General features: G+C 34.7%; 1 protein-coding gene across 1 annotated transcript in view; it reads right to left on the reverse strand.

Moving 5' to 3' along the window:
* Positions 1–1,225: 1,225 nt before the first annotated feature.
* LOC106875875 (flavin-containing monooxygenase 5) overlaps positions 1,226–12,434 on the reverse strand; it is a 37,904-nt gene continuing 26,695 nt past the window's right edge. The window contains exons 4-5 of the mRNA XM_014924177.3: positions 8,624–8,789; positions 1,226–3,107 (exon numbers count right to left, since the gene is read on the reverse strand). Coding sequence (XP_014779663.2) covers positions 2,848–3,107; positions 8,624–8,789 — 426 coding nt within the window. The 3' untranslated portion in view covers positions 1,226–2,847. The remainder of the gene's footprint in view (positions 3,108–8,623; positions 8,790–12,434) is intronic.

Consider the following 12,434-nt stretch of genomic DNA (forward strand, 5'->3'; position numbering starts at 1 on the left):
GTTTTTGGCCAAACCAGTATGTATAATGAGAGATAGAGAGAGAGACGGCGAAGAGGAAAGACAGTAAATATGTAAATAAAAGTGAAACGGTCGGCTAAGTCATATGTTGTTTTTCTCACTTAGGTGTTATGAGAGTTACTGGATGGAGAGTGGGTGGGGGCTGTTAGTTTCAAATACTAATGTAAGGCAGTGAATTGATAAACATTAGAGTGTCAGAAAGAAATGTCTTACAGTGCTTTCCTCTGTGTTCAGATCTCACTGAAGTCAACTTGTCTTCCACAAGGTTGATAAAGTACACATTCAAGGGCATTTTTAAAGCCACAGGTGGAGTTTGTAGCAATTTTTTCTAGTTTCTTGCGTTCATCATCGTCGTTTAACTTCCGCTTTCCATGCTAGCATGGGTTGGACTGGATGCTCTTCCTAACGCCAACCACTCAAAGAGTGTAGTGGGTGCTTTTACGTGTCACCCGCACGAAGGCCAGTCAGGCGGTACTGGCAACGGCCATGCTCAAAATGGTGTATTTTATGTGCCACCCGCACAAGAGCTAGGCCAGGGGCACTGGCAACGATCTCGCTCGAAAGTCCCTAGACATGCCGCGGGCACAAGTGTCAGAAAGACGATGCTGGGCACAGGTGCCATCACAAATTCGATTTCGCTTGCCCCAATAAGTCTTCGCAAGTGGAGTTTAGTGTCCAATGAAGGAAGGTACGCCTAAGTGGACTGGCTGAGGCCTTAGATATAGATCTCACTTGGCTTGCTGGGTTTTCTCACGCACAGCATTTGACAGAGTATCTACAGCTAGATGCCCTTCCTAAGCACCAACCACTCAGAGAGTGTAGTGGGTGCTTTTACATGCCATCGGCATGAAGACCAGTCAGGCGGTACTGGCAACGGCCACACTGAAGATGGTGTATTTTATGTGCCACCTGCACAAGAGCCAGTCCAGGGGCACTGGCAACGATCTCGCTCGAAAATCTTATGAAGGCCAGTCAGGCGGTACTGGTAACGGCCACGCTCAAAAATGGTGTATTTTATGTGCCACCCGCACAAATGTGCCACCACCTTCCTGACGATTATCATTGTAGTTTGATGGAAGATACAGCACTTTGAATTAGCTTATGATATATTCATTATTACATTAGTGAACTGGGGACTTGGGAGTTAAACAACAGCAACAACAACAACAACTACACACATACTTAGAGAAAATAAAATGTCATTAAATTTATTTCTGCTTTCAAATTTTTTTTTATTATGTAAAATATTTTATTATCTAATTATTTTTGACAATACATTGAATTTTCTTTACTAAAAGAAAAGTAAGATTCTTTTGGGATTGATGTGATATAATCAACTGCATTGGTCCCAGAGAATTAATAAAAAAGTAATGTTTATTTTAACATGATTGGAACACAGAATGTAAAGTGATGAATCTAAAAAAATAGTAATTAAAGCAGATTCCATCTCAACATTTTCATAAATACATATTTAAAAATAATTAAAGAGCAAATATCTTTTCCAGCATGATGTTTTTTAAAAGAATATAAATCATCAAAATTTACATAGAAATTATCATATCATTTATACATCATTTCAATCTTCATAGTAATTATCACATTATCATATATCATTATCAAAATTATTATTATTTTCAGCAGTTTGATAAATTGTTCTTTATATATAGCAGTCAAGAACATTTCAAGTTGAATATGTAGTAAAAGTCACCAACAGATATTCAACAAGTGAACCATAAGCTCAAATCAAGCAACATAATTTCCAAAACCTATAATTTTATAGCTCTGAAAGCAGCTCATAACTCTGTTTTCTATTTCTGAATATAAATGAAAATATATTGCTGATAGGTGGAGTTTTCAATCTGACTTCCATTTCCAGCTAAAACTGTTTTACTTCATTTATATCTCTAATGTTATTTATTAGGAATAGTCTGAATGCTACTACAGCCTCTTTATTGAAACAAAAAGCTAGCATTAATCACCTTATCGATTAATGAAAGTGTATTAACTGAATCAGCATATATTATACATGTGGCATAAATATAAGTATTGATCAGATTATTTATTAAACTGTTTTAACATTTTTATACATATAATTTATACTGAGATTTTATTGGTTGAATGAATTCAAATTTTAAGTTATAAAAAAGATTTTGATATGTATTTGTATGGGAATTAAAATCAGATGTCTTTATAAATTTGGAAATCTGAAATGATTGCTTATGAGATGGACAAATACTCAGTTATGGAATAAAAGATAATAGAGCCTTTATTTCAGCTGGGATAATCATAAATCAGGAATGAGAAAGCAATATGTTTTGTTTTGTTCTTGATGAGAACTCTATGTTGAAATGTATTTTCAGGAGGGTCATTATGCCAATAATAAACACACTGGTTCTATTTTACTCTTCTATTATTATTAGTCAACTGGCTAACCATTTAACCAATTAATTAGTCGATTATTTAATTAACCATTCAGTTAATCAATCAATCAATCAATCAGCAAGGTCTGTTGAAGTCTTTTTGGTACCATTTGTAGCCCATCAATGACAAACCCTCTCTGCTCCAGATCTAGGGATGTCATTGACGAGGTTGCAAATGGTGATGAAAGGACTTTGACAAACCTAACTGACTGATTGATTAACTAAATGAGCAATCAAATGATCAATTAGTTAACTGGCTAAATAGTTAACCAATTGACAAATAATCTCCTCCCAAGATATCACACACAAAAAAGAAAGCAATATACATAGTACAAGTAATGACAAAGTTTGAACTTGTGATTTGTGTTGTCAATAATCTAACATCAAAAACTTACAGCCAACTGCATATTTAAAAAAATTGGAACATCCAGTTTAAAATGAAGACCAAACCAAGGAAACAAAATGCCTTCAATAACATCTGCGTCATTCCACCACTCTCAGCATGAACAGACTTTTGTGAAATTGCTGTTAGGGTTCTGTCCCAAATTCCATAGAGAGCTTCCTTTGCTCCATCCCATTTTCCAGGACCCACCAGTCGATACTGGTATGGGACGAAAGGTTGAAATATGCAATATAGAGCTAAAGCAGGGTCATAAAACAGCATTTTTTCTGAAAAGAACATATAAACAGAAAGATTATTTTTTTAACAATTAAATTCTTTTATTTATGAGGTGACATCAAAAAGTTTGTGGACTAGTTCTATAGCTAACCAAGAGATGGTAGCACAGGGTTGCATGTGCAGTGAGAGCTAACAGTGATCTTTAGAGGCAGTGTGCTGAGTAACATCATTGTGTTTACCTTGCAATTTGTGCAATTTGTGTTTTTGTGATCACGTGTATGCTATAATCTGTGATTTTGTCATGGATAGGAACAAAGAGCCATCATGAAATTTTGTGTTAAACTTGGGAAATCTGCTACAGAGACATTGAGCATGCTTTGGCAAGCTTACAGTGACAAGGCAATGGGTCATATGCACTATTTTGAGTGGCATCGACACTTCAAGAATGTCCCTGAAAGATAATGAGAAATCTGGAAGACCTGCCATGAGTGTCACTCTTGGAAATGGGGTATTCATCATCATCGTCGCTTAACGTCCGCTTTCCATGCTAGCATGGGTTGGACAATTTGACTGAGGACTGGTGGACCAGGAGGCGACACCAGGCTCCAATCTGATTTGGCAGAGTTTCTACAGCTGGATGCCCTTCCTAACGCCAACCACTCTGAGAGTGTAGTGGGTGCTTTTATGTGTCACCGGCACGAGGGCCAGTCAGGCGGTACTGGCGACGGCCACGCTCAAAATGGTGTATTTTACGTGCCACCTGCACAGGAGCCAGTCCATCGGTACTGGCAACGATCTCGCTTGAATGTCTTTTCACGTGCCACCAGCACAAGTGCCAGGAAGGCGATGTTCCCCAGGGCCAGACCATCATTTGAGAGTTCTAGTATGATGTCTTGAAGCATTTGAGGAAGGAGATTCAGTGAAAGTGACTGGATCTGAGGAGCATTGAAAACTGGATTCTTCATGATGATAATTCACTCTGTCACCTAGCTCCACTCACTCATGAGTTTCTTGCCAAAAACAACATGGTATTGCTTCTGCACCTGCCCTATTCATCAGATTTAGTACCTGCAGGCTTACGTCTCTTCCCCAAGATGAAAATGCAGCTCAAAGGTTGCCATTTTAACACTGTTGTTGAGATCCAGAGTGAATCACAGAAAGTTCATGACTTGCATATGGAAAATGACTTCCAAACTGGATTCCAAAAGTGGCAGGAATGCTGGGACCAGTGTATTGCTACATAAGGTGACTATTTCAAAGGAGGTGATGTTAAAACTTAGGTAAATAAGTTATTTTTTCTGTTAAACATAACTAGTCCAGGAACCATTTGATACTGCCTCATACCTCAGCCAGATTCATGACAACTCTTTGTAGGCGAGAAAATATTAATATTTTATTTTAATAATTCAATTTGAAGCACAGGCATGGCTGAAAGATGCAGGCATAGCTGTGTGGTTAAGATGCTTGCTTTCCAAACATGTAGTTTAAGATTCAGTCTCACTGAATCATACTTTGGTAAGTGTCTTTTACTGTAGCCCTGGGCCAACCAAAGCCTTGTGAGTGGATTTGGTAGACAGAAGTTGAAAGAAACCTGTCAAATATGTGTGTATGTTTGTGTGTGTATATGTGTGTGCATGTATATGCACGTGTGTGTGTGTGTGTGTGTGTGTGTGTGTGTGTGTGTGTGTGTGTATTTGGTCTTAACATCATGCAATAGCTGTAAATGATAGTTTTGTTTGTTTACAGATATTGCATGATGGTTAAGGCAAGATGTTTCACAAGTGGTGTCCTTCATTTCCAATTTTCCATTGAAAACATGTCTGGCTATGGGGAAATATTACTTTGCTTGGAAACAGGTAAAGGGTGGCAACAGGAAAGGCATCTTACTGGAGAAAACCTGCCTCAACAAAATTGCATGTGAACCACTTGAGCATGGAAAAGTGGATGTTAAAATGATAATGATGATAATGAGAAGGAGGAGAGGCAGGACTGGGTCCATCATCTATCTAAACCCTCTTAAACTGATGGATAAGAACATATGAATAGAATTAATGCATTCAATGTTCAGTTGGAGCTTTTTTTAAAAACATCATGGGTTGAGGTAGGAAACATGTTTAGAAAGGTAATATTCTGGGAAGGTAAGATTGATCAAAGTAATTAGTGCATTGGTTGATAAACGATAACATGGATCTTAGATACATCATTGATATTTATTTTATCAAGCATTGAAAGATGAAAATCAAAGTTACCCTTCTGAATTCAAACTCTCAAGTGGGATTTGAACTTAGAACATAGGGATGAAGTTAAATACTGTAATTCTCTCATGTATCTGCTATTATGGCACCCTTAAAAATAATAACATTTTAGTGTAATAATACAATTTATGACACAAGTTATTATTGCTGGTGAGATGAAGCTAAATACTGTAACTCTCTTCTTACATATTGTATTTGATAGCATAAAAGGTGCAGAAGCATATTAGATGCACTGCAATCTCAGCAGCACATATTCAAGAAAAATGAGTGTTTTGGGGACAAAAATAGCTTATGGGATGCCCAACTTTGCATATAGGACCCAATGAATTTTTGAGACATGTTTTCGAAAACAGTGTGTGTTATATGCCATCAATTACAGTATCTGCCAATGTAACATCCTTAACAATAATACTATTTTAGTAGAATAATACAAACTGTGACTTAAGTTATTATTGCCGGTGAGATGAAACTAAATACTGTAACTCATTTATTATGTTATATCATAAAACACCCTAAAAAAAGACCATGTTAGTAAAATAATACAATTTATGACTCAAGTTATTATTGCCAGTGAGATGAAACTAAATACAGTAATCCATTTATTATGTTATGTCATATGACACCTTTAAAAATAATACTATTTTAGTAAAATAATACAATTTATAACTCAAGTTATTATTGCTAGTGAAGTTGATAGAAATAAAAATAGTAACTTCTGAATGCCTCTGATCATTGATCAGAGTCTGGTTTGACAGATCTAAAAAGCAACAACAGCAATCCACCATGCTAATGCTATACTCATTTTTGAAGAATACAAGAATGCTTTGTTGAGATATCCACTGGATGGAACATACTTAATACGTTATTAAATGTATTCAGCAAGAATGTATAAGTGGAACTAATGCCACATGCATTTCCTCATCACTTATTATCATGCATATGTTATGTAACCTTTCTAAAGATAAGATAAATAAACACAGAAGTTCATTGTATATTTGCTTTGCAGAAATATTGATATATGTTAACGTTCTGCACTGAAAGTGGGAGAGTGTCAGGTGTTGATAATTGGTGTTATAGTCTTGTTATCAACACTCTTCGATATCTACCCAAAATTCAACGACCATTACTTCTTTACTATTTTATTTATGACCCAATTGCAGGGTACCTCTTTACAAGAGGTGGCAAACTACCACTGTTGTCATCCTCCACCATCACCACAAATCAACCAACACCATGTCACTACCATGCCACCCCCTCCCACCATCACCAATGCTACTGCAAACACCAGTGTTCTCTTCATCATTATCGTCATCATTATCATCATCCACCTTTAAATGGGTCAGACAACATTTATTTCTACAGTAGAATGCTCTTCCTGCTGCTGACCCTCACCTGTTTCCAAGCAGTGTAATATTTTCCTTTAGTCTGGATGTATTTCCAAGGAAGATTGCAGGCAAACAACACTGCTTGTATGCCAGTGTTGTGTGTTTATGATTAGCATGCAATGTCAAGACAAGGAAACACACACACACACACACATATGCACATGAGATTTCTTTTCAGTTCCCATTTACCGTATTCACTCATGACGCTCAAGGGACCTCTCACTGGGACCAAACTTATTTTAACCATATAATCATCCATAGGTAGGGTTAGGGTTAGGGTTAAGGTTTCATCTGTATTCAAATTTTAAAATTACCTGCAGATGAAATCTTTAAAATTTCCATAGGCAAAAATTTGACCAAAAGTATTTTAATATCAAATTGCATACCAATGAATTTATACAATTAAATATTCAATAATTTTCTCGGCACAGATGCAGCACTATCAAAAGTCCTTACACACTTAAAATTCACCCTAAAGAGCAGGATTAAGAAACCTAAAAGGTTTTCCCACCCTTGCTCTACCTGTCATAGACAGCAATAAAATCTTTAAATATCTTAGTGTCTCAGCCATGTATTTCTCTATAGCAAGAACCCTGTTCTGTTCAGGTCCCTTCTTTCATAGTTTAACTTCTCATCTCCTAAACATCTACCACTCTCTTGAAGCCCTGCTCAGTTGATGGGGAGCTTAGTCTTGCAAGCTGTATGGAAACCTCACTTGTGCTGGGCCCACAGGATATAAAAAAAAGTATTCAGTACACTCTTTAAAGTGGTTAGCATTTAGAAGAGCAGCCAACAATAGAACCCATGTCAAAGCAGGCACTGGAGCAAGATGCAGTCCTTAGAGTCATTGTATCCTGTCAAAATGTCCAACCAATGCCAGCAAGGAAGGCGAACATTAAATGATATTGATGAAGATGATGTCTTAAAAATAGGAAGGACACATCCAACAATGTAGTCCTAGATAACTCTAAAATTATGATATTGTCAAAGCTAGAATACTTTTGAACATAGGTCTCTTAAATCAGAATTGACTTGGGGTTAAACAAAAACAACAAGAATATTATTTCATCAACTTTTATTTAAAAAAACAATGTTTAACAAGACTTAATAACTTTTTCATTTAGGTATTTTCCAGAAACCTGGGATTTAACATAATTTATCAAGTAGGAATAATTTAATTAAGTAAGCAAAGGGAGAAATAAGATATTAGCAGAAATAGTTAATGTGGAAACTAACAGAAATTAATCCCTTTCATTCTAAGCATTAACAATTTCATTAGATTTTGCCTTTTATCTTCCTGAGGTCATTAATGTGATAATAATTACCAGTGATATGAAGAAATTGATTCAGTTGACTATATGGTTTTTTTCTATGAGCATTAGTCTTTATGACTTAACAAAAGAAATCAATATATTTAACTAAAAATAGAGATAAAATGAGATATCACACAATACAGTGAATGGCTAAATACTGAAAGCCATTACAAGAATGCATTTACAAGAGCTCTTTAGCTTATCAAATTAGTTTATTCCAAAGCAATTCAGTAATTGGTCAAGTAATTTGAACAAATTTTAAGGAAAACAGACAACACACGTCTTTGAAATATAGTTCAAAGGATAAAAAGATATCTTAGACAGAATTAAATTTTATGTTTGATTGAACAGGTCAGCTAACCATGTACCACATGAAGAAGAGAATGTGCAAATGGAATAAATGCTATATAACTGCTTGTTCTTGTTTTAACATAGTAGTATGATGTCAAAATAAACAACATTGAACATGATGCTAATGATAAAACTACAAACCACAAAAAAAAAATGAAAAGAAAAATGGAATAAAAAACATCATTCAAACAAACAAAAACAAGTTTTATAATGAAATTTTTCTCAAGCTGATATGAAAGTATAAAGTGGTAATGATACTTACTAAAATTAGGCTTGCAACCATTCGTTTCAGCAAGTTCATCCATGTAATCAATAATATCTACTTGGATTGTATGCCTTTCACTTTTTACATAGCGCTTTCGTACTGCAATTTCCTTTTCTCTAATATCTTTCCACATATCTGCAGCAGGTGGTAGAATCACATCACCCTGAAATTTATCATAGTTCTGTTTAAAAATTGGTATCATATACAGTATCATATGTCTACTTATTGTAGCTATCAATGTCTTATTGGAACATATACAAGTAAACTCATTAATATATACAATTTTCTTCTCTCATATATGTCTAAAATGTCTTTTAGAAAGGCAAGAGTATCATAACTGAAAATCAACTATTTCCTCTACAAATATGAAGTACGTTAGAATCAAGTACTTAGAAGATAAATGGTTTGTAAAATGTATTATTACTATTGCAGCTGTTCAGATAGCAAGCTGACATATTGTTAGCAAGCTGGACAAAATGCTTAATGGCTTTTTGCTCCACTTTATGTTGAGCTCAAATTCTGCTGACACTGACTTAGCCTTTCATCCTTTTGGGATTGATAAAATAAGTACCAGTTGTGCACTTGGGTTGATGTAGTCAACAAGCCAAAATTTTAGGCCTCCCCTCCCCCAAAATGGCTGCTCTTGTGGCAAAATTTGAAACTATTATTATTATTATTATTATTATTATTATTCAGTAGTTTTATTTTTATAACGTGCTTTCACTTCACTATCAAGCGCAGCTCTGTGTGCCTTGGGTATGTGCTGTGGTTTGCTGCGTAGGATGTGTGCAGTGCCCAGTAGTGCAATTTTCTGTATGTTATATATATTTGTAAGTCTTGGTGTTTTTGTTATGTATTTGTCTGAATATTTTTTTATTGTACATTATTGTTATGATTATTATTATTATTATTAAGGCGGCGAGGTGGCAGAATCCTTAGCATACCAGGCGAAATGCTTAGCAGTATTTTATCTTCTGTTACGTTCTGAGTTCAATTTCCACTGAGGTTGACTTTGCCTTTCATCCTTTCAGGGTCAATGAAATGAGTACCAGTTGAGTACTGGGGTTGATGTAATCCACTTAACCCCTCCCCCAAAATTTCAGACCTTGTGCCTATAGTAGAAAGGATTATTATTATTATTATTATTATTATTATTGTTAATATTATTATTTGGTTGAATTGTCAGGGTTGTCAGAAAAAATGCCTTGCAGCATTTATTCTGCTTCTTTCTGCTCTGGGTTCAAATCCTGCTGAAGTCAATTTTGCCTATCATCCTTTCAGTAAAGTACCAGTAAAGTACCAGTCAAGTACTTGACTAGTCCTCTCCTTTCAAAAATTGCTGGCCTTGTGCCTGTATCAGAAAGCACTCTTTTGTTACCATATTTCTGTTGAGATGCTTTGTGTTTCTTTCAATTAATTTCAAATATAACAAAGAATTTAATATAATAACTTAGTTATTATTAAGCTAGCATTAGGAACATAAATTGTGACTAAGGTTTGGTGGAAAATTTTAATTCAGAACTTCTGAAAACAAGTACTACAGGGCCAGAGGCGGTATCAAAAGGGTTAAATGTGGCAAACTGGCCGGATCAGTAGAGTGTCAGAAGAATGTTTTGCGGTATTTGTTCTGGTTCTTTACTTCTGAATTCGAATCCTGTTAAATGAAGTACCAGCCAAATACTAGGTTCATTAGAATTTACAACTCCTCTCCACTCAAAATTGCTAACCTTGTGCCTAAATTAGAAGCTATTATCTTAATTATTGTTATTCTCTTATAACTATTACATGCTTTACTAGTTAGCAGCAATGCTGGATTAACCATTAACCTGCTTAGAGTATCAAGTGAAAGGTGACACCACAGGAATGGTAAATGGTTTGTAGCACAAAAGAAATCACTTTAAACTTACTACAATAATATTCCAAATAATTTACACGATTAGAAATATAATTTCAAAGTGCTTGTGGTGTCATAGTGACATCGTATAAAATTGAGCAATCATAAACAAGATGGGTGGAGTTTATGATTTATTCAGATGTTGCTGGGTATTATTTACCAGTCAATTTTATGTGTTGGTGAATGGCGTTTGCATGTGTTGTTTATTTCTCGGCAAATTAATGGTGTTAACACAATATTTTACAGAATGAAAATGCCAGATTGTGATTCAGAGAACTCTGTCTGTATGTCTTCTCTCTCAACACACACATATGCACACATATACACTATTTTTCTCAATCCCTGTATATATATGGTAAAATTGTCTACAGTGCTCATTTTGGAATCTATCTTCTACAACCTAAACTATTTTCAAAGGTAGAATTCAAAACAAGCACCATAATTAATTAAATTGCGTGTGTGTGTGCACATGTGCATGTGTATTGCAAGTTCAAATAATGTTATATATTATATCTAGCAAATGCACCCATCCTTTAGATGGTTTAAGTTGCTTTGGTGGTATTTTTTCACCAAATAATTGAACTACTGAATAGGTTTATGAGTAGCAGGGCAATCTATGTTTTCGATTAACCTAGGAACAGAAAACCAAATTGAAGGCTGGTTAGTTTGGAGGTCATTGCACTTCAATGATCATAGAACATGTAAGTTTGTAAGCAATGCAAAATAGAGCTACTGAAGTGTTTTGGGAGTAGATTACGGATAATGACTACAAAATTTAGTTGTTTTACATGAAAGCAAAATTTCTTGTCAGAATCAGCCACATAAATGGTGTAAGGAAATTGAAGGAAGATGTCAAAACTTCCCCTCTGCGAGTTTATTTTATTCAACAACAAAGGGAGCTATTTTTTCAGAGTGAAGTATGATTAGTACATTCAAAAATGGCAATATACCTACTCGAAAAAGTAGAGTTAAAGGAATGTATTTGCTACATGCTTACAGTGTATGACCACTCTGAAATTGATGAAAAATGAAGACATGAAGAGTTTGACATCAGTTCACAAATACTGCTTTGAATTTTTAGCAATTTGCAGTGAAAAGATGTAATGTGTAAAGGCAGACAGGTAATTGTGAAGTTGTAATGACAACAATACACAGCAATAAGCATATAAAAAATATATAGAAAGTAATAATATACAATTACAACATATAAATAAATAATAAATCAAAAAAATGTGAAAACAACTAAAAAATATTCTGTAATACAAATATATGACCATACAAATTTAAAAAAGTATGGAAAAACAGTTGAAAGTAATAGACAAAATCCTTTCACTTTTATAATATTCTCTAACGAAAACTCAAACTATACACACCAATACAAATAAAAAAAATATAGAAAGTACTAATACAGAATTACAACATAAATAAATAATAAATGAAAAAATGTGATAATCACTAAAAAATATTCTCTAATGCCAATATACGACCATATAGATTAAAAAGGTATAGATGACCCTACATACAAAAATTATGTACATACAACAAATTTGGATAAATCTTTTAAATTAACATAAACATTTATTTACATGAAAGAAAATTACCGAAGACATAACACATGTTGTGCTAAAAATAATAGCTAAATAAGATTTTTTGATAAATCTTTTAAATTAACATAAACATTTATTTACATGAAAACAAAATGACAGCTTCCAAATTCTATTTCCTGACTGGGACAGCATGCAGGTGGACAGTCGAAATAAATAAATAGACAAAATCCTTTTATCATCATTTAACGTCCACTTTCCATGCTAGCATGGGTTGGACGATTTGACCGAGGACTGGTGAACCAGATGGCTGCACCAGGCTCCAATCTGATCTGGCAGAGTTTCTACAGCCGGATGCCCTGCCTAACGC

The sequence above is a fragment of the Octopus bimaculoides genome, chromosome 2 (assembly GCF_046866305.1).
Source record: "Octopus bimaculoides isolate indiv1 chromosome 2, ASM4686630v1, whole genome shotgun sequence".
Lineage (NCBI taxonomy): Eukaryota > Metazoa > Mollusca > Cephalopoda > Octopoda > Octopodidae > Octopus > Octopus bimaculoides.